Below are 26,687 nucleotides of genomic sequence, written 5' to 3'. Positions count from 1 at the left end.
TCCCTGGTTCTCCTACAGAGAGCAGCTCCCTGGTTCTCCTACAGAGAGCAGCTCCCTGGTTCTCCTACAGAGAGCAGCTCCCTGGTTCTCCTACAGAGAGCAGCTCCCTGGTTCTCCTACAGAGAGCAGCTCCCTGGTTCTCCTACAGAGAGCAGCTCCCTGGTTCTCCTACACTTCCAGTAACAGCGAGCAGCTCCCTGGTTCTCCTACACTTCCAGTAACAGCGAGCAGCTACCTGGTTCTCCTACAAAGAGCAAAACCACAAGAGAGTGGTGATAAACAGAAAGGAGGGACGAGACAGCAGCGGTGCTGGAATTGGGATTATGTAGTGTTTAGAAGAATCTTTTCAGCAACACAGGTGAAAGTGTGTGTGAGCGAGAGTGAGGGACGGATCAGCTCGTGCACAGGTTCCAGTTAGACAGTGTGTGTGTGTGTGTGTGTGTGTGTGTGTGTGTGTGCAAATATGAATGCTGCTGAGTGTACACATATGCGTGTGTGTACAAGCAGGTCAGTGTAAGTGTTTGGTGGTCAGACACCAGTTTTAATTGTGTTAGTCCGTGAACCAGACCAAGTTCGTACATCCATTAAACTTGTTAAAAACAAGACCAACAAAATATCAGCAAGTTAGTAAAATTCTTACTAAGAATGTTTTATTAAAATAAATGCCAAGGGGTTAATAAGAAATATAACAGCACACACCATGAAAACTAAAAAGCAAGCATGTAAAAATACTTATGACAAGAAACGAAAAGTCACTAATGAGTTAAACAAGCTAGGAGTTGGCAAGAAAACTAAATCTAACTCTAGGAAAGGAAACACTCCTAATGAGGGACAGATTTCAAGATGTAAAGGGGGGGGGGGGGGGGGTTCAAAAACAAGTTGCAGTGGGCTTCATCAACAACAACAAAAAAAGTCAGAAAAAGGATTTTATAATATACATATAAAATGAGATTAGAAAAATACATTATAAACCTTTAACAATGGCTGTAAATTACATGATCATACATCGTCCTAGGCAGGCCAGAGAATACGGTAGCTTTCACCATATACCTGATGAACTAAACCAACCTTTGCAATGTTACAACACGCTGTGCCATTGTATGAGGGAATATTTCTTAATACTGTCAAAATGCTTGTCATATCTTGCTCCATGTTAATATTGCATTTAAAAAAAAAACATTTTTTAATTTTTTTTTTTTAATTAAGGATAATTCATAACGCTAAAAACATATTGACCTTTTCTGTGTAAAGCATGTATGAGAAAAATAAATATCAGACTGCCAGGGAAGGTAAAATACTTTATAATTCATGTCTCAATTGATTTTTTAATAGTATTTTTTTTTCTTTGATTAGATATACCCTTTTGTTTCAATAACTGAAAACTGCTTGGCTGTGAAGTTGTGTTAGCTGTAGAGATGGCCTAAGGACAAAACGTTTGTTTTATTTATGCACTTTCATTTATGCACTTTCTCACACTATGATTTTTGGGGCATGATATTCTAATAACCATCTTTATTTTGCATTCAAGCCTCAGTTTTGGATGTAATCGTTTGTTCTACCATGTGCGGGTCTTTACCTGTTCCAGTATTCACACCTGGAACCAACACTACTCAGTAGTAAGGACCTTAAGAGTGCAGGCGGCCTCATCATTTTAGCTGGAGGGAGGCAAGGCGCTTTTCTAGTCTCTCTGCTATATCATCCAGCTGTATGTCGATCACTTCCAGAATGGCTACATATTGACTAACATAGTAATCAATACGTGTCATCCAGCCCCCCCCCCCCAATCTGAAGAGCATCTGGGGAAAACCCTCTCGGGGCTTTAGGTCATACGATTATAAAACGGTTTGGCTACATTCCCCAACCGTAGTGAGAAAGCATTGTTAGAGTGGATGTTATCAGTTTGCAGATTTTGAAACAGAGGTATACATGCAAACGGCTTTTCCCCTCTTAATCTCATTTTATATTCAATTTATTCATAAAATGTCCTGGCAGACTTCTGCGTTGCTATTGGCAGTTTGTTCTTTGTAGAATAATCACAGTTACCAGAAAACAAGACAAGGATAACATGTTAAATCAAAACGCAGAGAAATAAGAAATGAAACTTGTTCCGATGGCAGACAAAAGGGCCAAAGATTAAAAAAATAAAACAAAAAAACTGAACTGATACTTGGGAAGACGAACCATGGCACATATTTTAGCTGGTCATACGACTGCTATTCTTTTTGCATAGAATAACTTCAGTAGCTCAGCAATAATGACGGAGCTACCCTGCTCAACTCTTCAGAGAGCATACAGAAGCCGTTCTCCTCTGCAGTTTCCTAGTTGTTGCTGGGTATTACTGAACAGAATGTTAACACTTGGAAAAAGAAACAACCGTCGATAAGGCACTTCTAACTTTAAAAAAAAATCATCTTCTCTGTGTCTCTCAACCCCTCTTTGTAACACTTACAGCCTTGCAATGTTCCTAGGTATGACTATTTTGGTCTTTATTTTTTATTTTCCAAGCCAATAATATCCAAAGTAACACAGCATTTTCGCCACATGTCCTTTTTCTGCATACTATTTTTTTTGTACTTTTTTTTCCTCATATTTTGTAACTGCAAGTATAAAAAGCTAAAATTGCCAAAAATATATATGTTTTCTTCTCCAGCACCCTGTAAGAGTATTTCATTTTGTTCTCCATCTTTAATATGTAATGACAGGTATCTACATGTGTATCTCTCTCTCTCTCTGTCTGTCTGTGTGTGTGTGTGTGTGTTTGTGTGTGTATATATATATATATATATATAACAGGTATGTATAAAGCAATTTGAACAGGCAGGCATGGCTTTCACATCCTATTTTTGTTCTTGAGAAAGAGTTAAAGAAACGGTCAGGGCTCAGGAGCTGGACTATACCTTCATGGAGACACATTGTGGATGTGCTAATTGGGGGACTTCAAACTGGTATGGTGAGGGTTAAAAATAAATACATTTCCCCCCAAAGTCATTTGAATTCAAACAGGCATATTTGCATGAGGGCAAGTATCCCGTCCCCCAGGATGACTTGATTGGTATCAAATTGGAAAGAGATTAAAAGAAAACTACAAAAACACACTAGCATAGAGAATTGGCCAAATGCTGAAACGCACAATGAGAATGCATTTTTTGCCAGGGGTGTGGATACAACCAAAAACAAAAAGGCAAAATCAAAAAAGAGAAAAGGAAATATATACAAAAGTTCACTATCAGGATCCCCCTCCACCAGTAGCCATCTTTAGTGTTAATCGCCTTTGTCTCTTCATGGGGAACTACAGCTTTACTTACGCAAGCATGAAATCACACCCTTTCAAACGCTAAAATGACGGAGAGCCCTCTGCGGTTAGATACATATTTATGTAGATATAATTCAACTGGAAACCCTTTGGCTAAATATGCACACAATACTTTTTTTTGTCTTTTAGATCACAGCTCGCACAATTTCTCTAAATAGATCAGGCTTGGACACAGTGTGGAGGAGCATAGTTAAGTTCAGTAGCTAGTTGACTATATATCCACTGTGCCATCAACCCATCCTACTTTCATTATAGTAATAGAAACACCGCTTCTCATCCTGATTCTTCCCCATATCACCCTGCCCCAGCACCCCACCTAGCTTCTGCTAACTGCCCATGATAGGCCTGCCACTTCAAAAGCTACCTTTTCAATTCTAACAACCTGCTTTGTCTGGCTAGTCCTTCACAAAAGAGCTCATTAGAATGTAATAACGAGAAAACAGAAAAATCAAGTAAAACCAAAGAAAAACAAAAACAAATTATAATAAGCTCCATTTGCAGTCAATTTAGCCATGCTTTTAACAGGCAACCATGGAGGGCACACCCAGAATGTGTCAGCACATTATCATCTCAGAGGTTCATAACGCACGACTACATATGAAATGACAGAGAATCAACAAGTTGGTGTGAGTGTAGTTTCTCTTTCCTTCCATTTCCTTTTCTATCAAATGACCCACAAGCAAGTGTGGAATGGGGAGGGAACGAGGGACCTGGGGGCATACAGTTTGGTTTCAGTTCCCCTTTAGCATTATTCAGTAATTATTAGTGAGGTCACCGAATCAGAGCAGGTATGGGGCGGTCGACAGGAAGGACGGGATCTTTATTGAGATTATTTATTAATTTATATACATATATAAATAGAAATATATATATCTTTTTTTATTCAGTGCAGATTCATTAGAACACACACACATCTCCCCAGTTTGTGATTCATGAAGAAAAAGAAAGAGAGAGAATGAGAATTCAACTCAATGAACAGAAATCAATAAAATAATAACTTGGGTTTGATGTGTTTCTATGAGATTGTGATATATATATTTTTTTAATGTTTAAAAAAAAAATCAAAAACATGTTAGGGTAACTAAGGGCAGGCACCTCTTTCTCACTGCGTCCCGAGAGGCTAGCAAAAGGCAATTACCAGTTAACTGATCAGCAGGCAGGCTTGGGGCGGCTCGTCATTGGGTGAAGAGTTCAGAAGTCAGAAGGTCATGTGTTAGTTGCCGGTGGCGGCTAGGTGGTTAGAAACAAAAAACAAACAAAAAGAAAGAAAAAATAGAAAGGATATTAGTAGCAGCAAGGAGAGACATTTTAACAATAAAATTACTGCAATCTCTTATTCCCACTAATTCCTGCCAAGAAACAAACCCAGCTAGCTAATATTGTTATAATCATGAGGTTGTTACATCACCATCTCAACTACTAAGCCCCCAACCGGAATTAAAACGTTGTTTTAATCAAAGCGCTACATTGGCCCCAGTACCAGAACTCAAGAGAGGTCGAACAAAGTACAACAAAAATAAATATGGTTTAGTTTCTTTCGAGGTTGGAATGGAAATTACCAACAGTGTGATTAGTGGTAGGGAGACTTAAAGTAACTAGCTAGAGTTACGCAATGAATAACAGACAGTAGCTAGAGTTACGTAATGAATAACAGACAGTAGCTAGAGTTACGTAATGAATAACAGTAGCTAGAGTTACGTAATGAATAACAGACAGTAGCTAGAGTTACGTAATGAATAACAGACAGTAGCTAGAGTTACGTAATGAATAACAGACAGTAGCTAGAGTTACGTAATGAATAACAGACAGTAGCTAGAGTTACGTAATGAATAACAGACAGTAGCTAGAGTTACGTAATGAATAACAGACAGTAGCTAGAGTTACGCAATGAATAACAGTAGCTAGAGTTACGTAATGAATAACAGTAGCTAGAGTTACGTAATGAATAACAGTAGCTAGAGTTACGTAATGAATAACAGTAGCTAGTGTTACGTAATGAATAACAGTAGCTAGTGTTACGTAATGAATAACAGTAGCTAGTGTTACGTAATGAATAACAGTAGCTAGTGTTACGTAATGAATAGATTACTTTCCCCCAATTATTTTTCTTTATTATCAGTATATACAGGAACCATATACAGGAACCATACACTTGTTATAAAATGTTCAAAATATAAAATGACAGTACCTCGCGTACAACAGAAATATCAAAAAAAGGTCCATGTATTTTTACATTTTATTTCAATACTTAAACACACCGGAGGGAGAACGTTAACTAGCTTTGATTAGGCATGTCCGTCCAACCCAATTTTTTATTTGTTTTACAGAAAACTAAAATCAAGACATAAACCAAGTGGAAAAATGATGCCTGGTGGCTACTGTACTGCTGTCTACTTTCTCTACTTCGTCTTCAGTCGCTTTCCACTCTGTTCCTCATAAGTAAAACAAATGGAACGATGGAAACAAAGGCTGACCTATTTTAGGATCGAATCTCACATCAGAGGAATGTTAAGAAAACGTAGCTTGAACACGGCGTGCTACCCGTTCTGTCACCAAGGGTCACAGTTCATGTAAACCAAAGCAATTAACATCGCTTTGCCTGAGCATTGAAATATAGTTCTATATTGAGTACTATGTATGTAAAATAATGTGCATAATGTGCAGTATATAAAAACACGAGAAATCCCCAACTAAGGCAAATAAGGCAATGCAATCAACAGGCAAAGTAAAGCATCCTAGAGACTAAACTAACCTCTGTCTGCGGTCACAATCCTTTGGTAAGGATGGACGCGCGAGTCATGTCGTCTCATTTTAGTAGCCATTGCACCTAGATTGCAACAAGTCCACAAGGTTAGAAACCGTTCACTTTAGGAGGGGGAAAAACAAGACTTACACAGTAATACATATTGACATTTACATATACTGCTTATACATTACATTATAATATACATAAACATGACAGACATGTATGAAAAATGCATAGAAAAAATAACATTTGCTTTAATTTGATATCTACAAATGTATAACTTAGGTAGTAAAACTTCACAGTACTCAGTGTTAGAGGATTTGTGGAAACCAGTAGGCAGGGGGACTAAAGCTATCTAGAAAAAAAAGCTCATCTTCCATATGAGACGGGGGGATTGAGGAAGAAAAACAATTGGCTGATTTTGAAAGGTGTGAAAATCCAATGCAGCTCAGATCCTAATTGGATAGTGCAAGACACCACCTGGCTCTCTCACATCTCTACATCTCTCAGTATCAATCTGCTCACTGGCAGTAGCATTCATTTCTCTCTGAATATTTGTCACAAATGAAGACAGACATTTCAATTACCCTAGTGTGGTTTCTCCTGATATCATACACGGAGATGGAGTAAAATACTATGTTGGTTGTATAGGAACTGTGACTGTGCATAGAGATAAACAATTAGTCTATGACCCAAAACAAATCCCAGATTGAAAAGTGTTCAAGGTAAATCCTTAATGCAACGAGTCCGACAATCTAAAAGTTTCTCTAAAAGCCTAGCTAGAGCTCAGTGCAGTCAGCGAGACACCATTTCAGCACTCAGGGGTCGGAGCTCTTGGGCTTTTATGCGGATATGTCAATATTTCTGATTTAGTGAGCCGGGGAAGGATAGCCTCCCAGATCTCGGGGACAGAGAGATGGCAGAGTGATGCTGGGCTGGCCATATTTCTCTGCTCTTCATTACCCAGAAAGCGTTTAAAGAGATTTGTGTCAGAGCCCTTCAATGGCTAAATGGTGGCCGTCCCCACAGAACAGGTCACCGTGACAACCATCTGGGTATCCTATCAAATGGTACACTAGTAAACTCTCTTCTCTGCAGTTATCAAGTGAGCACTTCTAAAGGAGACAACTCAGAATGTTGGCCCTAAAATAACAAGGCTTGGGTAGGTTTCCATGCTGGAATGGAGAGTTGTGGTGGATTAAGCCAGTGACGGTTACATCACATTTGGAACAGCCAAGCAGCCCTTAGACTAATATCTATCTATCCTGGCAGGGACGGCAGGCAAGCTGACGTTTCACAGTGCTGCTTGATGACCAAGCCAGTCCGCCCACATTCCACTCCGCAGCACCAGATGTCCTGAAGTTTCCTCAGAGTCCTGAGCAGGTATAACAGAGCCAGATGCTTGTTGTGTTCTGGTGGCTCTCTGTTGCTGAAGGCGCCGATCAATACGACGAGTAAATAAAACGCGCTAAGCTGCTGTCCCCTCCAAATTAGAGAGAAAATCCAGTAGGTTCTGTACTACAGAACAGCTCCCCCAGGCACCTCCTTCACGGACACACGGGTCAGCTAACATGGCACCTGTGTATAAGCCGTCTCATGATGTCAGGATCAACACCTCAGGCATGTCATTAAGGTAGCGACACAAACAGGAAAGGCCCGCTGTCAAAACTTGACAAGGTATGCAGTGACATACAGTCATTATTTGGTCAAATTAGAGGGCGACAGCCTCCATAAAATGTGAGATATTATCGTCAGTCACATCTAAATGTTTCTTCGGCAGAATATTGCTTTGAGCGTGCGCGCCGGTGTGTACACACACGCACCTACGGAATGTAATTCCCACGGCTGACATATTGACTGGGGAATGTCGGTGACTCGTACTAAGTTGAAGTTCAAGAGCGTGAAAACTGAGCCAATGGGAAAAATGAGAACAGTGAATTTAATGAACATCCCCACTGGGACAAAGGGGACTTTCTACTGGCATCAAGGCCAGAGCACAGAGCTAGCTGGGAAAAAAATCATACTCATTTCAAAAGCTGCTGAAATCCAGGGGGATCCACTGCCAGACTGAATCTGCCGCTGGCGAGAGCATAAAAAAGCTAGAGCGCGGGAGTGTGCACACGAGCATGTCCCTGCCAGAGTGTCTTCAGACAAGGCAACTCATATTGCATGGGAGTATAATGGCAGCTGCAGAACAGAGAGAAAACGACAGGTAGCCTAGTGGTTAAGAGCGTTGGGCCATTAAATGAAAGGTCGCTGGTTCGAATCCCAGAGCAGACTAGGTGAAAATCTGTCGATGTGCCGTTGAGCAAGGCACTTCATTGTAGTTGCTCCTGTAAGTCTCTCTGGATAAGAGTGTCTGCTAAATGACTAAAATGTAAAACTAAACCTGAGCCAGGAAAAGGATGCTGGGAAGATGAGCTAAAATAAAAAATATAAATTCCCTGTCCCCCTTGCCCTTTGTTAGCGCATTAGTCCTGTTCAGCTGTCAGGTCATAAGGTCACACCCATAACAACCCTGTTTTTTCAGCTGGATACGACATATTTACCTTTCAACAAGTCTTGACCGTGGCTCATCGAAGCCGCGTCCAAAAACCCAGGGTAAAACAAGCTGCCCTCCTGTCCGGGGCTAAAGGGGCCGCCACCCAGGCCCCAGGGTCGCTTACCTAGAACCCCATTGTGGTCGATGGGGTACTCCAGCAGGGAGGTGGGCGCCAGGGCGTACGGGTAGTCGTACGGGGAGGCGTAGAGGATGCCGCCTTCTGGTGAGGGAGGCACCAGGGTTGGGGTGCCATTGGGTAACATGCCCTGCATTTGGGGTTGTCGGATGATGTTCATGATGGGGGGCCCTGCCGGTGTGGGGGGCCTCATCTGCTGATGCGGGGCCATCAACTGCCCCTGGGGGGCCTGCATTAGACGGGGGCCCTGAGCGGCGGCGGCCGCCGCTGCAAGAGAGAACGCAAGGGGGTCTGCCATAAGCAAGAGTGAAAGACAGAAAGACAGAGAGATACAAGACAAGGGGGTAGAGATGTGGTGGTGCGGTTGACCAAAATCACAAGTGGAGAAGCGAGAGTTGGAAAACACAAAAAGTAGGAAAAGGGGGGGAGAAGGTGGGGAGGGGTGAAAAAAAGGAAAATTAGACCATGCAATGATCACAGTGAACCAGCAAACAAAAAATTAAGTAAACAAGAAAATAATAAAAAGAACCCCATACCAAACTATAAAAAGCGAAAACGCTGCATTCAACACCAATGCACAGACCATATTAAGCATACCAATCACCATGACAACTACGAGTTCATGTACTGCTGACAGCACAAGCCAACAGAAATGGAGCCGGTGGCCATGGAGAGGAGAGACGGCGTGAAAGTTTCTGATAAGGACCAATGGGAGGATCACGTCAATCCCCCAAAAAGACAATCCAGTCTATTGGACTACTCTCTGGGCCAATGAGGCCCTGCTTTGGACAGACTAGTTGAAATCTGCCAGACTATAAAAACTATTCTGATGCCCTCCACTCTGCTACATGACCGTTAGACCATTTTGGTTGGCTGACATACTAAATCCACAAAAGATTTTCCAAATTGTTTTGCATTTGCAAATGTTCTGACATGGTGAACATCACAGAGAGCGGGGGCGGATTGATCAATGTTTTACATGTGACTCGGTGACTAATTCATGCTGAGTATCGCAGGTCTGGCAACACAGCCGAGAGAACCAGACACTGGTCCAGACATCATTTCACATTTTACAAATTTGATTTTTATTTCAAAACAAGCCATTACTTTTTGTACAGAAAAAAATGCTCAAAACATTACTAATATAATAATAATAATAATAATAATAATAATAATGCAAACAGTAAATTGTGACAAATTTCAAGCAGCCATCAAAGAGACATGAAAGTGCAGAACTGCAGGAACTCTGGGTGGGATGAACTCCAAGGAAAGTAACACTTTGGAGATGGAAAACTAAACAGTGTTTGTAACAGATGCATTAACTACGTCATGCAGAGATGAGCGAGTGATTTCTGCAGTGCGCTGAAGGCATATAGAAGCCACCCCGACATTGCAGCAAACTGTGATTGCATCCATATGGGAGGGGGGAAAGGGGCACATAGAGGGACCAGCGGGAGGAAGGGAGGGGAAACTGATATACTTGGATACAGGTGGTTTTAGTAGGTAGGTAAACATGGGTCGGACATCTTAGACAACACTTCAGAGCAAAGTGCATAAGTTTATAAAATAAAAAAAAAGCACTGCAATGACTACAAAACATGAGGCAGAGAGCATCTATTCTTCACTGTGGTTATTGTGAGGTTCTAAGTGGTTATTGTGAGGTTCTAAGTGGTTATTACAATAACAGATGGATTAAGACGATTAATGATAAGCGTTGGTGTGTAACATTCGTCAATGTGGATCCAAACAGGACCTTTGTGCAGTGTGTGTGTGGATGTAAAGCGTACGTGTCTTGATGTTGGTGTCTCGGTACGTCCCGTTGAGAATGGCCAGCTCCATCAGCTGCATCTTCTTCAGATTATCCTCTCCTTCCGCCTGGAACAACAAACAAATCAACAGGTCAGTTAACAAGTCCTTTCAGTCATGTTAAGACATGTTACTGTGCTGTGTCACTATTGCAAGTGTGTGGGGGGGGGGGGGGGGGGGGGTGTACATAGGGACAGACATCCAGAGATGTAAACATTAGAGGACACCTTTTGAAAGGAAAACGAGTTTGTATTGAACAAATTCAGGTAGGCCCCTTCCTGTTCCGTTCCTAATGAATAAACCCAGGCGACAGCTAGTTCTCCATAAGCACGTTGCATGAGGAAGGTATGGAGAAGAGCTTCAACACCATGGTAATGTTGCATCATCTCATTTTGTTGCTAAATCGCTGACAGACATTAGGCAGGGAAAACACATGCATAAACCACTGCCTTATATCAGCCAGATAATTACGGAGAAAAAAAAATCTCCCCCCTTGTGCACAATCAAATGTGCAATAAAGGCCCAGCTCATGTCAGTCCTGTCAATTAATGTTTGGATAAATAAATACATACATAAGCAGTGTCACTGTCATTATCCCCCAAATTAGGCAAGTTAAATTATTCATGAAAAGCAATTAAGTTAGCACCCGTCCCCTTCTCTCCCCGAGCCCGCCTTTCCCCTCCCGAAGCGGCTAAACACTCCATAACCATGACAACAAAGTAGAAACCCAGTGCTTTTCCAAGTAGATCGTAATAAAGAAGGACCGGTGTGATTGCAGCAGACAGAGAGATAAACGAGGCTTCAGACAGACAAGGCTGCTGCAAACAGACAGATAGACGAGGCTGATTTGATTTGGGCTAGACAGACAGACAAGGCCCCACAGACTTCTCCTCTACGCTTCAGACTAGGGTTGCAAAGAGTCGGAAACTTTCCGGTAAATTTCCCTGAAATTTTCCCTAGGAAGTTAAGTCCAGGAAGTTAAGGAATTTTGCTTAAATTCATCAAAAAAGTTAGCTTATAACAGTGAACCTTTTTCATGGGATACACATGAGGCAATTCTAGGTCTTGTGACATATTTTGGTTAAACTGTCCCAATTCAATGGAATTGCAACCCTCTGCATGCACAGTGCATTCTTCCATGGAAGAGTGCACTGCACACGCGATGGAAGAGTGCACTGCACACGCGATGGAAGAGTGCACTGCACATGTACAGCTGCTTGTCAAGATCTTGCACACTGATGAGATGCTTTTGAGCCCACACCTCTACACTGTCTGAGCCAAGTACGACTTGCTTTCTGGTAAGTTTTGATGACAATTCTGGGTGGGGTGAATATATTTTATATGACATACATGATTTGTTAACTAGTAAATAGTGGCCCACAGCAAAGTGTGTTTAAATAATTTCTAACTTGTTAACAATTTCTGATAGTTTTAGCTACCATGTGGGTTTTGGCTTGCTTGAGCCTGCTAACTGAGGAGTGTTAATTCACCTGTTTCCAAACATGTTTCATTTTAAAACATTTATCTTACAAAGGAGTTGTTTAATCTAACTGCTTAACTATTTATCTGTACATGGAATTGTATTTGTTGTTTGACTCATTTGTTTCTAATCTTTACAGAAAAATGCCACGGGCACTGTCTGATGTGAGGAGCCATTTCACTGCAGCTAATGTAGAAGCAAAAGTTGGGTACATTTGCAAATACTGTGCCAAATCATATGTGAAGAATGCAACAAAGATGCAGAATCATCTGGCCAAGTGCATAAAGTTCCCTCAGCGCTCACAACAAGCAACCTCTGACAAAAGTCCCTCTACTTCTATTTGAGGTGAAAATGATGAATCAGACACCTTATCGATAGCAACAGCTCACGGTCCTCCTGGAATCAGAAGTGTTTTTTATTCAATGGAGGAACGTAGTCAGAGAAATGCTGATGAATGTCTTGCTCGACCTGTGTATGCAACTGGTTCACCTCTGATGCTCACAGACAATGTGTATTGGAAGAGATTTCTGAATGTTCTTCGCCCAGCATACACCCCTCCAACCAGACATGCTTTATCTACTCATTTGCTGGATGCAGAGTTCAACAGAGTTCAAGTGAAGGTCAAGCAAATCATAGAGAAAGCAGACTGTATTGCAATCATCTCTGATGGGTGGTCGAATGTTCGTGGGCAAGGAATAATTAACATTATCTCCACCCCTCAACCAGTATTCTACAAGAGCATGGACACAAGGGACAACAGACACACCGGTCTCTACATTGCAGATGAGCTGAAGGCAGTCATCAATGACCTTGGAACACAGAAGATATTTGCGCTGGTGACAGACAATGCTGTGAACATGAAGTCTGCTTGGTCTAAAGTGGAGGAGTCCTACCCTCACATCACACCCATTGGCTGTGTTGCTCATGCATTGAATCTGCTCCTCAAGGACATCATGGCACTGAAAACAATGGATACACTCTACAACAGAGTAAAGGAAATGGTTAGGTATGTGAAGGGTCATTAAGTTATAGCAGCAATCTACCTCACCAAGCAAAGTGAGAAGAATAACAGTACCACATTGAAGCTGCCCAGCAGCACCCGTTGGGGTGGCGTTGTCATCATCTTGGAATCTCTCCAAGAAATGGCCATATCACAGTCTGCCGATATGGACAGCCCCATCAAGAGGATCCTCCTGGATGATGTATTTTGGGAGAGAGTGGTAAGCTGCCTGAAAGTCCTGAAACCTATAGCAGTAGCCATTGCACGGATTGAGGGAGACAATGCCATCCTGTCTGATGTTCAGACTCTACTTGCAGATGTAAGAGAAGAAATCCGTACTGCCCTGCCCACTTCACTGTTGCTCCAAGCAGAGGAAACTGCAGTTCTGAAATACATCAAAAAGCATGAAGACTTCTGCCTGAAGCTCATACACGCGGCAGCGCACATGTTGGACTCCAAGTATGCTGGCAAGAGCATCCTGTCTGGTGCAGAGATCAACAAGGCCTATGGTGTCATCACTACCATGTCTCACCACCTTGGCCTGGATGAGGGTAAGGTTCTTGGCAGTCTGGCGAAGTACACTTCCAAGCAAGGGCTTTGGGATGGAGATGCAATATGGCAGTCGTGCTAACAAATCTCATCAGCCACCTGGTGGAAGGGACTTTGTGGATATGAGGCTCTTTCCCCTGTTGCCTCCATCATCCTCCAAATGCCACCAACATCAGCCGCCTCAGAGCGCAACTGGTCTTTGTTTGGGAACACACACACCAAAGCACGCAACAGGCTGACCAATACAAGGGTTGAAAAATTGGTGACCATCCGGGCAAATTTGAGGCTTTTTGAGCCTGACAACAAGCCATCCTCAACAAGGTTGGAAAGTGACAGTGAAGATGAGGCCTCAGAGTCTGATGTTCAAGAGGTGGACATTGAGGAGGTCCAGGGAGAAGACATGGAAGCCTGAGAGAAAGACAACCAAAGCTTTAGTTTCTAGACTATAATTTTTGGGAGATGCGATGGATCATTGGGGATCATTCGATATTCCCTTTCTTTTGTTGTTAAGTGAGTCAACTCATTTAATTAAAGTTCAATTCGTAAGTAAATCGTTTTTTTTTAATTTCTATTGGAAGGATTGAATCATTTAATGATCTATGATCATTTAATCATTAGCCTTCTCTGTGGCTCAGTTGGCTCAGTTGGTAGAGCATGGTGTTTGCAACGCCAGCATGGTGTGTGCAACGCCAGGGTTGTGGGTTCGATTCCCATGGGGGGCCAGTACACCCAAAACATTTTTGCATCTGCTAAATGACTGCAATTTTTTTACATTTACATTTTAATTATGTCTACATAAGGTAAAAGGTTTGTGTTTCTGTCTCCATATGATATGGTAAATATATCCAATGCAAAAAAAATCTACATTTAAATGGTATTAATATTCATTTGCATATATTTCCATTAATCCCCATATATTCCCTTTAATTCCCACGGAATATTCCCCTAAATGTGCAACCCTACTTCAGACAGACAAATGCTTCACAGACAGGGCTCCAGACTAACATGTTCCCCTGGTGGTACTGGTGCCAAAAACGTTTTCAGTTGGTGGCACCAGCTCATGATTTGGTCACGCCAATTTTTCTCAGGGGAAATCAGGCTATAGGAAAAAAACAAACATTTAAATCACATTATAAACTCATTCACCGTGCTTTACACTAACAGACTAGTGAGATGGTAGACTACTCGTTGTTTCATCTAACATGTCCAGCAAGAATGCATGATTCAAGATATTTTGATGTAATGTGCACCTAATCCAGGGGGAGGTCATACCAAGAATCATTTTGCTATTGGATTTTGAGTGTTAAGACCCCTTAAAGTATCCCAAAAATATACAAATTATTTGATGAAAAAATGTTTTGGACCTTACTACTATTAGCCCATAGAAACGTATTGAATAACAGATTCACTACATGGAACAGATAGTCCCCCGCAAAAAATAAATCAAAAGGAAGTTGGTTCTGAAGTGTCTATCCTACATCAAATCATTTTTATAACTAAGAGCATAGTATTTGGCACACACCATTCTTTCAATTCTAGACCTCAGCTGAATCTGGTAAAGAATGGTGTGGCTGTTGAACATGTTGAGGAGACTAAATTACTTGGCATTATCTTAGATTGTAAACTGTCATGGTGAAAACATATAGATTCAGTGGTTGTAAAGATGGGGAGAGGTCCAGCCATAATAAAGAGATGCTCTGCTTTTTTGACACCACACTCCACAAAGCAAGTTCTGCAGGCTCTAGTTTTGTCTAATCTTGATCATTGTCCAGTCGTGTGGTTCAGTGCTGCAAGGAAAGACCTAGACCGACTGCATCACTTCTTTTTATAAAGAAACATTGTGTTCAAAATCCCAAACTGTTTGCATAGTCAACTTACACACAGCTCTGACACACACACCTATCCGACAAGACATGCCACCAAGGGTCTTTTCACAGTTCCCAAATCCTGAACAAATTCAAGAAAGCGTAGAGTATTATATAGAGCCCTTATTGCATGGAACTTCCTTCCATCTCATATAGCGCAAGTGAACAGCAAACCTGGTTTCAAAAAACAGATAAAGTAACACCTCACAACACCTCTCCTCTATTTGACCTAGATAGTTTGTGTGTATGTATTGATATGTAGGCAACGTGTGCCTTTAATTTTTTGTATGTAGTTCTGTCCTTGTCTATTAATATTCTGTATTATGTCATGTTTCATGTTTTGTGTGGACACCAGGAAGAGTAGCTGCTGCTTTTACAACAGCTAATGGGAATCCTAATAAAATACCTAAATACCAAATCTGAGAGCGATAAGATCAGGAAAAATGTGTTATGTATTTAACCCCTTATTTTTGTCACTAAACAGTCTCCATATATACCTTCAGACGTGTATTGAGAGTCATGTGAGTCATGAGCCTTCAGCTAGCTCCACCACAGAACATTCTGCATCGGCCCACACTTATCCTAGAAGAACCCAGGCCCATTCAGTGGTTATTACAACAATCTCCCCAGCCTCAGAGGTGGTGAGATACTAGGCCTGCTGAGCAGAATTGAGAGTCATGTGGGCATCCTAGGACAAAACAACCAACATGTACGTGAGAGTCTCACCTTTCCAAAGAGGGGTCATATTAGTGTGTAGCCCAAACTGTTCAGAGACTACAGACAGAAGTTGGCAGATCAGCTGTACCGACTTCAGACAAGTCCCAAGACGCTTGTTGGGGTCATAGAGCAAAACGGAGAAAATCATCGTGTTTGTGAGTCACATCTTTCCATAGAGGGGTCATAGCAGTTAACCCACTGTTTCCGGGCGCCGAAGATGTGGATATCGATTAAGGCAGCCCTCCACACCTCTCTGATTCAGAGGGGTTGGGTTAAATGCAGAAGTCACATTTCAGTTGAATGCTTCAGTTGTACAACTGACTAGGTATCCCCCTTTCCCTTAAATAGTGTAGGTCAAACCTTTCGGACGCTACAGACGACTTTGTGAGAAGAATGATTTTCGGGATGTCTCATTGTCTGACAAACACCTCTCTAGCTCTGTCACCTTTCACCGCAGATGCAGAAGTGTTACATAGGCGGACGCAGTGGATTGAGATGAATGCAATACAACAAAAATATCTCTAGCTTTAAACTGACAGGATTTTATGGGAATTATTTTATTATGCCAATTAGATTTCTGCGAGGGTGCAGACATCAACCTCAGGGGATTAAGAGAAATAAAAATTATACCCACAGAAAGCTGAGAACTGTAGTTGCTTCCAAAGCTATGCATTTCCAGCAACGGCGAAGATCCATAGAAGAAATTCAGATATCAAGTCATTTATTTGGCACAACCTAAAAAGTTCTTAAACTACGGCACCAACAAGTTTCAATGTGCCAGTAAATCAGAAGCAGAGACCAAGGCTCTAATGTAAAACCTCCTCAGAGACAGGAGGAGACCAAGGCTCTAATGTAAGACCTCCTCAGAGACAGGAGGAGACCAAGGCTCTAATGTAAGACCTCCTCAGAGACAGGAGGAGACCAAGGCTCTAATGTAAAACCTCCTCAGAGACAGGAGTAGGAGGAGGAGACCAAGGCTCTAATGTAAAACCTCCTCAGAGACAGGAGGAGGAGGAGACCAAGGCTCTAATGTAAGACCTCCTCAGAGACAGGAGGAGACCAAGGCTCTAATGTAAGACCTCCTCAGAGACAGGAGGAGACCAAGGCTCTAATGTAAAACCTCCTCAGAGACAGGAGTAGGAGGAGACCAAGGCTCTAATGTAAGACCTCCTCAGAGACAGGAGGAGACCTAGGCTCTAATGTAAAACCTCCTCAGAGACAGGAGGAGGAGGAGACCAAGGCTCTAATGTAAGACCTCCTCAGAGACAGGAGGAGGAGGAGACCAAGGCTCTAATGTAAGACCTCCTCAGAGACAGGAGGAGACCAAGGCTCTAATGTAAAACCTCCTCAGAGACAGGAGGAGGAGACCAAGTCTCTAATGTAAGACCTCCTCAGAGACAGGAGGAGGAGGAGACCAAGGCTCTAATGTAAGACCTCCTCAGAGACAGGAGGAGACCAAGGCTCTAATGTAAAACCTCCTCAGAGACAGGAGGAGGAGACCAAGGCTCTAATGTAAGACCTCCTCAGAGACAGGAGGAGGAGGAGACCAAGGCTCTAATGTAAGACCTCCTCAGAGACAGGAGGAGGAGGAGGAGACCAAGGCTCTAATGTAAGACCTCCTCAGAGACAGGAGGAGACCAAGACTCTAATGTAAGACCTCCTCAGAGACAGGAGGAGGAGGAGACCAAGGCTCTAATGTAAGACCTCCTCAGAGACAGGAGGAGGAAGAGACCAAGGCTCTAATGTAAGACCTCCTCAGAGACAGGAGGAGGAGGAGGAGACCAAGGCTCTAATGTAAGACCTCCTCAGAGACAGGAGGAGACCAAGACTCTAATGTAAGACCTCCTCAGAGACAGGAGGAGGAGGAGGAGGAGACCAAGGCTCTAATGTAAGACCTCCTCAGAGACAGGAGGAGGAGGAGACCAAGGCTCTAATGTAAGACCTCCTCAGAGACAGGAGGTGACCAAGGCTCTAATGTAAGACCTCCTCAGAGACAGGAGGAGGAGGAGGAGAGCATCATTAAGCTACGTGCTACGGTCTGCAACAGCTTTTCTCCAACATCCAAATATTCACATTTTATTGGAAGGCGGTCAAAAGAAATACAATCACCATGTATTTTGGTGGATAAATCATTCCCACGACTCTGTACTGTAAATTACTGAACCACGGAGCAGCTAGCTCCACCACTAAACGCGAGCATTCAGCTAGCTCCACCACTAACCAAGAGCATTCAGCTAGCTCCACCACTAACCAAGAGCATTCAGCTAGCTCCACCACTAACCAAGAGCATTCAGCTAGCTCCACCACTAAACGCGAGCATTCAGCTAGCTCCACCACTAAACGCGAGCATTCAGCTAGCGCCACCACTAACCAAGAGCATTCAGCTAGCACTTCCACCCCTAACCAAGAGCATTCAGCTAGCACTTCCACCCCTAACCAAGAGCATTCAGCTAGCACTTCCACCCCTAACCAAGAGCATTCAGCTAGCACTTCCACTACCCAAGAGCATTCAGCTAGCTCCACCACTACCCAAGAGCATTCAGCTAGCGCCACCACTACCCAAGAGCATTCAGCTAGCGCCACCACTACCCAAGAGCATTCAGCTAGCGCCACCACTACCCAAGATGATTCAGCTAGCGCCACCACTACCCAAGAGCATTCAGCTAGCGCCACCACTACCCAAGAGCATTCAGCTAGCGCCACCACTATCCAAGAGCATTCAGCTAGCGCCACCACTACCCAAGAGCATTCAGCTAGCTCCACCCCTAACCAAGAGCATTCAGCTAGCTCCACCCCTAACCAAGAGCATTCAGCTAGCTCCACCCCTAACCAAGAGCATTCAGCTAGCTCCACCCCTAACCAAGAGCATTCAGCTAGCTCCACCCCTAACCAAGAGCATTCAGCTAGCTCCACCACTAACCAAGAGCATTCAGCTAGTGCTACCACTAAACAAGAGCATTCAGCTAGCGCCACCACAGAACATTCTGCATCGGCCCACACTTATCCTAGAAGAACCCAGGCCCATTCAGTGGTTATTACAACAATCTCCCCAGCCTCAGAGGTGGTGAGATACTAGGCCTGCTGAGCAGAATGCCTAATTAGCTATGTTCACAGAGAATGTCTAACGCTAACATGGACTCCTCAACCTGGAAATGGGCTTAAATCACTGCTAATTAGCTGTTTAAACGCTCCACACAGAGCCCACTCAGAGGAACCATTTAGGCCTTTTTAGCTTCCTAAACACTTGCCAGAGGTGGTTGCTGCGGTAGAGTGAACATCTTTAGCTGCCCATTCTATTAGATCCTCCGTCGTCTGCCTTCCCTGTTTACCATCACTAATTTAATCAGATCGTGACCCTGACCACCTTCTAGACAGCTTCTCCCAAGTCTGAGAACATTTTCACAAATGATTCTCATGAAAGGGACAGCTGGTTCTCTTTCTCGATGCTCGCTTTTTGGCCCTGATCTGTCAGCCAGTTTGGATCTGAGCCAAGGCTGATGTTAGACCAAAACATTTTTACAAAAGAAGAGACTAAGCCAAAACATAAAAACGGAGACAGTCACAGCGAGGTTGTGCCGAGTGTTGGGTTGCATTTCGCTGACAAAAACGAGTACCTACAATAGCCTTTATGAGGAGCCAGACATCCCATGGCAGAGCAGAAATCTGACCCTGGCTCAGTTGTTAGAGAAAGGAGTCAGTATTAACAGACATGCCATGGCAGAGCAGAAATCTGACCCTGGCTCAGTTGTTAGAGAAAGGAGTCAGTATTAACAGATAAAAGTCTGTCTGAAGCGTCTGTGAGGTCACCAAGTCTCTACCCTCCGTCCCAAACATAAAGTCCTACTGTGTGTTTTGCCGGTAACACATTTCTAACGCCGTTACAACACACCGTTTAATGTAGAACCTGGAGAGTGGACAGAGCTTGGGGGCGTTTCCCTGCTAACCTTTTTATATACAGGCCCAATAATGAGAGTTGGTTAAAAAGGTGAGAGGCTGCTAGTTGTTTCCCTTTCAGGGGGAGGAGAGGCCTGGCTGGTTTTCCTAGGTGTGTGTTGCGTGTGTGTGTGTGTGTGTGTGTGTGTGTGTGTGTGTGTGTGTGTGTGTGGTGCTTACAAACACAGAGATAGAGCTGTGGCTAAGAGCGAGTGGGCGGTCATCGGGCCAGGACTCAATTAGCGCAATGCATGCTGGAGGATGTGTGTGTGTTTGCGCGTGTGCGAGAGAGTCGCACGCAGACAGGGACAGGAAAGGGGGCTGAGGATGATGGATTTGGAGGTTGGGAGGGTTAAAGAGGCTCCTGGGACTGGGGTGTCACTATCAACATCTCTCCAGCTCTGCAGAGCAGGGGAAGTGCTGTTGTGAGGGGCGCAGAGCAACGTAGAGGGGAGGGTATACAGATGCTGCTAGGAAGGTGGTGTGTGTGCAGCAGAGATGAAAACAGAAAGTCAACTCTGGCCAGACAACCCTCAGGAATCCAGCTGACACAGCTCTTCACAGCACAACTCTTTCATCATACCAGTCTGTTAGAAATCTCCCTAACGGCCACATGGAAGCAGGTCAATTTACTCCACTGCATTAGTCCCTTCAGAAACAACACAAGGTAGTGATTATGTTGTGTACATGAATGAAACCCTATTAGAAATAGGACTTATTAGTATACTAATGGTTGTATTGATTGATTTGAGAGCTGGATGGAACTAGGTCACACTAAGACTCTAGACAGTGGGCATGTACTGTCTGCTACTATCAGCAGTGGGTGAACTATGATGGAGACTTTCCTGAAGACTGAATGTATGTTTCATGTTGCCAGGCTGAAGGGACGAGATTACTTTGACGTCCATGTGACCATAGAGCCATCACAATTAACACAATCCTGAGTCGGCACAGCTCACTCCCGGTTTCCTCATTAAACATTCAGGACGGCTGTCAGGATGCCGAGTGAGTGTGTGTGTGTGTGTGTGTGTGTGTGTGTGTGTGTGTGTGTGTGTGTGTGTGTGTGTGTGTGTGTGTGTACGGAAGGGGAATCATCTCTGTCTGAGAGGGAACGGGCTCTCCGATTCCCGAGAGAAATGTTGCATGGATTACACACACTGAGGACAAGGAGTGACCGTCACAGACAGAGACACACACTGTCTAGCAGCTAAAGGCACTGAGCTAACCTGCTCTATTCACAGTTATCAGATTCAATCAATGAGGCCTATGTGTTAAATCTGTGGAGCGGTAGAAGCTATCGGGGAGGATGGGGATGACAGACAAGTTGTCCCCCTGCCTGCCTGACAGCCCAACGGATGAGGTTACCTGAGGCGTCACAAATCACACTCATGTTCTCACACACAGTCTGACAGAGAGGGGCAGCGAGAGAGGGGCAGCGAGAGAGGGGCAGCGAGAGAGGGGCAGCGAGAGAGGGGCAGCGAGAGAGGGAGAGAGGGAGAGAGCGAGAGCGAGAGCGAGAGAGAGAGAGAGAGAGAGAGAGAGAGAGAGAGAGAGAGAGAGGGGGGGGGGAGCCGTAAGCACAAACAATGACAAATGACTCCAGGAACATCATGGGACTGGAAAATCCCACGTAAATGAAACAAGATTTCAACACATTCAAATAAACAGTTTTTGCTAGTGGTGATTTGTGTGGACAGATTGGCTATAGCAACAGATGGGCGTACCATAATATTTGGAAAGCCACACCCTTGTCCTCTCCCTCACTCGTCATCCCTCTCAGATAAACAGACCAAGGTACCCTGACTGAGTTGTGTTTGCTCATGTCTGCCATGCCGACTCAAAAGCGTATGCTCACGTCTGGCAGGGGTCCCTGCTTTCGTGACATACAGCAGAGGGAGGGAGACAGAGTGGGGGAACAGAGAGAAAGCCAGGGAATGTAGGGAGAAAACAATACCTTTCCCCCCCAGTGGGCTCCTCCATGCCAGTCATAACGAGGAGGGGAGAAGCTGGGCGCGGGTCAGCCTTCCAAACATCTCCAATTACCACAAGAGTAAACAGAGACTGGCCTTTACAGAGCATGGAGAGAGGCAGGGAGAGAGGCAGGGAGAGAGGCAGGGAGAGAGGCAGGGAGAGGCAGGGAGAGAGGCAGGGAGAGAGGCAGGGAGAGAGGCAGGGAGAGAGAATGTAAAGGAAAAGTAGAGGAACAGAAAGGACGTATCTGGGGAGTGCGTTGAGGGACTAATGACTTCACACTGAGCATGAGGGGGGTGGGGTGCCTGAATACAGGCATCTCCTCACCCAAATCCCTCCCCCCCAAACTAACATCTGGAGAATAGTGATTACTCTAGTCACCGCACCAACACCACTTATCAAGAACTCACCAGGCTCTCCCTCTCTCTCATATATACACACACACACACACACACACACACACACACACACACACACATACATACATACATACATACATACATACATACATACAGAGAGAGAGCGACCCCCCCCGAGAATGACCAAACACCCCGAGAGAGAGAGGGAGAGACCGACCCCACCCGAGACCGACCCCCCGAGAGAGGGAGAGAGAGCGAGAGACACACACACAGAGAGAGAGAGAGAGAGAGAGAGAGAGAGGGAGAGAGAGACAGAGACACACACCGAGAGAGGGAGAGCAAGAGAGAGAGAGAGCGAGAGACACACACACACACCGAAAGAGGGAGAGCAAGAGAGAGAGAGAGACACACACACACACACACCGCAAGAGAGAGAGGGAGAGCAAGAGAGAGAGAGAGAGCGAGAGAGACACACACACCGCGAGAGCGAGAGAGAGTGAGCACCCGGCCTCACCCTACTAGAATCTGAAGTCAAATGTCTACTGTTTGCTGATGATCTGGTGCTTCTGTCACCAACCAAGGAGGGCCTACAGCAGCACCTAGATATTCTGCACAGATTCTGCCAGACCTGGGCCCTGACAGTAAATCTAAGTAAGACCAAAATAATGGTGTTCCAAAAAAGGTCCAGTCGCCAGGACCACAAATACAAATTCCATCTAGACACCGTTGCCCTAGAACACACAAAAAACTATACATACCTTAACCTAAACATCAGCGCCAGAGTAACTTCCACAAAGCTGTGAACGATCTGAGAGACAAGGCAAGTAGGGCCTTCTATGCCATCAAAAGGAACATAAAATTCAACATACCAATTAGGATCTGGCTAAAAATACTAGAATCAGTCATAGAACCCATTGCCCTTTATGGTTGTGAGGTCTGGGGTCTGCTCACCAACCAAGAATTCACAAACTGGGACAAACACCAAATTGAGACGTTACATGCAGAATTCTGCAAAAATATCCTCCATGTACAACGTAGAACACCAAATAATGCATGCAGAACAGAATTAGGCCGATACACGCTAATTATCAAAATCCAGAAAAAAGAGGCGTTAAATTCTACAACCACCGAAAAGGAAGCGATTCCCAAATCTTCCATAACAAAGCCATCACCTACAGAGAGATGAACCTGGAGAAGAGTTCCCTAAGCAAGCTGGTCCTGGGGCTCTGTTCACAAACACACCCCACAGAGCCCCAGGACAGCGACACAATTAGACCCAACGAAGTCATGAAAAAACAAAAAGATAATTACTTGACACATTGGAAATAATTAACAAAAAAACCGAGCAAACTAAAATGCTATTTGGCCCTAAAACAGAGAGTACAGTCATGGCCAAAAGTTTTGAGAATGACACAAATATTAATTTCAACGAAGTTTGCTGCTTCAGTGTCTTTAGATATTTTTGTCAGATGTTACTATGGAATACTGAAGTATAATTACAAGCATGTCATAAGTATCAAAGGCTTTTATTGACAATTACATGAAGTTGATGCAGAGTCAATATTTGCAGTGTTGACCCTTCTTTTTCAAGACCTCTGCAATCCTCCCTGGCATGCTGTCAATTAACTTCTGGGCCACATCCTGACTGATGGCAGCCCATTCTTGCATAATCAATGCATGAAGTTTGTCAGAATTGATGGGTTTTTGTTTGTCCACCCGCCTCTTGAGGATTGACCACAAGTTCTCAATGGGATTAAGGTCTGGAGAGTTTCCTGGCCATGGACCCAAAATATCGATGTTTTGTTCCCCGAGCCACTTAGTTATCACTTTTGCCTTATGGCAAGGTGCTCCATCATGCTGGAAAAGACCTTGTGCGTCACCAAACTGTTCCTGGATGGTTGGGAGAAGTTGCTCTCGGAGGATGTGATGGTACCATTCTTTATTCATGGCTGTGTTCTTAGGCAAAATTGTGAGTGAGCTCACTCCCTTGGCTGAGAAGCAACCCCACACATGAATGGTCTCAGGATGCTTTACTGTTGGCATGACACAGGACTGATGGTAGCGCTCACTTTGTCTTCTCCGGACAAGCTTTTTTCCGGATGCCCCAAACAATAGGAAAGGGGATTCATCAGAGAAAATGACTTTACCCCAGTCCTCAGCAGTCCAATCCCTGTACCTTTTGCAGAATATCAGTCTGTCCCTGATGTTATTCCTGAAGAGAAGTGGCCTCTTTGCTGACCTTCTTGACACCGAGAGAGAAAGACATATATATATACACACACACACACACACACACACACACACACACCGAGAACGAGAGAGGAGACCGAGACGGCAAGAAGAAAATTGGACATTTGTTGAAAGTTGAAAACACCAAAAAGTAACCAAATAAACTGGAATAATACAAAACACGTTCAACACCTAGGGTGTGAAAACGGAGCTGAAGAACACAAAACACGTTCAACACCTAGGGTGTTAAAACGGAGCTGAAGAACACAAAACACGTTCAACACCTAGGGTGTGAAAACGGAGCTGAAGAACACAAAACACGTTCAACACCTAGGGTGTGAAAACGGAGCTGAAGAACACAAAACACGTTCAACACCTAGGGTGTGAAAACGGAGCTGAAGAACACAAAACACGTTCAACACCTAGGGTGTGAAAACGGAGCTGAAGAACACAAAACACGTTCAACACCTAGGGTGTGAAAACGGAGCTGAAGAACACAAAACACGTTCAACACCTAGGGTGTGAAAACGGAGCTGAAGAACACAAAAACAGAGAACAAAGGTTCACTAAAGCTTCCACTTCCAATCAACCAACTACTTACAACACACAGACGAGAAACATGAAAAAGTCCTGGGATAAAAGTATAATTTAAGTGAAAAGCGGAGAGAAACTACAGTTTAGTCCCCACTTCAAATCGTGCCGCACATTTCAAAGGGAATTTTACAACCCTCACCGTTCATCTCCCAATAGACTTACGAGGCAATCGCCTGCAACACTACTCTGTACTGCCCATCTAAACCAAACCCTACATTCACTCACAGAACGCTGCTTCAGCTCCTTCATTTTTAAAAGACACGTCAGTAACTTAGCCTAGCCCTAGCTACATTAGCAATGCTAAACCCCCTAGCTACATTAGCAATGCAGAAACCCCCTTGGAGTCATTAGAATCGACCCAAACCAGTTAGTCAGTTTATAAACTCAAACCAGAGGAGTTCCGCCCCTCCGCTTCTGATCCAGACGCCGGAGTACAGTCACATGTTTCAGTGACTAACCTTTTGGAGGGAAAGTTGTTGGGGGGAATTAGCATTAGCATAGCTGTGCAACAATTTGGCAGGCCCCGTCACTGTGCAGGCTGGATGTATGGGGCTTATTAGGAGCTTTTATTGGGCCGGAGTGGGCAGCCTTGGTTCTCAGCAGCAGCCCCATCAATATCCTGCAGTGCTCAGGGCTGCCTGATATGCAGACAGTGGCTCGTTACCAAGGAAGAAATTGAGGAGAGAAGAGATGTTTTTCTCTTTACTGTCGTCCCCCCCCCCCCCACACACGAGAGAGAGCAGTTCTGGATAGGAAACTGGAAAGTTTGGCTACATCCTGGTATATAATCTTGGAAAGAAAGAGTTATGTAACAGAATGAAAAGAAAAAAAATATTTAAAAAAAGAGGTTACATAAATATACAGACTGAAGAGAATTTCGATGTATAGATGATGAATGTGTATTTGCCTGCGCCAGCCTTGACAAACAAGATATTACCAGCTAACAGGACATAGTGAGACGAAGCAAAAACAGAGTGAACATTAAAGAGATCCATGTTATCCAAAACATGCAGTAACCCCCCCTTGAGATTCTCTCTCTCGCTCTTCCCCCTGCTCCTCTCTCTCTCCCTCCCTCCCATCCCCCTCGTCTTTGTTCTGTTCCTGTGATCCTTTAACGCAGTCCAATTGAGACAGGAATATCTTTAAGGGATTTAGCCATAGCTGATTTGGGGAGGTTTAAATACTGCCAGATTTGAATCAAATTCCGAGATTCGGAGTCAAAGCTGATGAGAGCTGTCACCTAACCCTCAGCCCTGCCCCCATGGCAGGCTGCTGCCCTCTGGACTGGGGGAGATTGGGCAGATGACTCCAGAAAGGGGGCGTGTGGGGCATTTTGATGGTGGAACAAAGTTATCACATGATGAGGATGGAAAATAAATCAGTAACTGTTGGGCTGAGCCTGGACCACGAGCCGAGGGGGATCAGCTGATAGGCTACAATACAGCAG

General features: G+C 44.0%; 1 protein-coding gene across 5 annotated transcripts in view; it reads right to left on the bottom strand.

Moving 5' to 3' along the window:
* Positions 1-616: 616 nt before the first annotated feature.
* qkia (QKI, KH domain containing, RNA binding a) overlaps positions 617-26,687 on the bottom strand; it is a 104,930-nt gene continuing 78,859 nt past the window's right edge. The window contains exons 5-8 of one of the 5 annotated variants that reach the window (XM_029730705.1): positions 10,525-10,612; positions 8,609-9,028; positions 6,066-6,140; positions 617-4,543 (exon numbers count right to left, since the gene is read on the bottom strand). In XM_029730705.1, coding sequence (XP_029586565.1) covers positions 4,527-4,543; positions 6,066-6,140; positions 8,609-9,028; positions 10,525-10,612 — 600 coding nt within the window. In that variant the 3' untranslated portion in view covers positions 617-4,526. Of the gene's footprint in view, positions 4,544-5,531; positions 6,141-8,608; positions 9,029-10,524; positions 10,613-26,687 lie in introns of those variants that run through there. The other 4 variants (XM_029730707.1, XM_029730708.1, XM_029730709.1 and 1 more) reach the window with 4 other exon arrangements.

Source organism: Salmo trutta, chromosome 33, assembly GCF_901001165.1.
Source record: "Salmo trutta chromosome 33, fSalTru1.1, whole genome shotgun sequence".
NCBI classification, from domain to species: domain Eukaryota; kingdom Metazoa; phylum Chordata; class Actinopteri; order Salmoniformes; family Salmonidae; genus Salmo; species Salmo trutta.
This window is presented reverse-complemented; position numbering and strand designations above follow the sequence as displayed.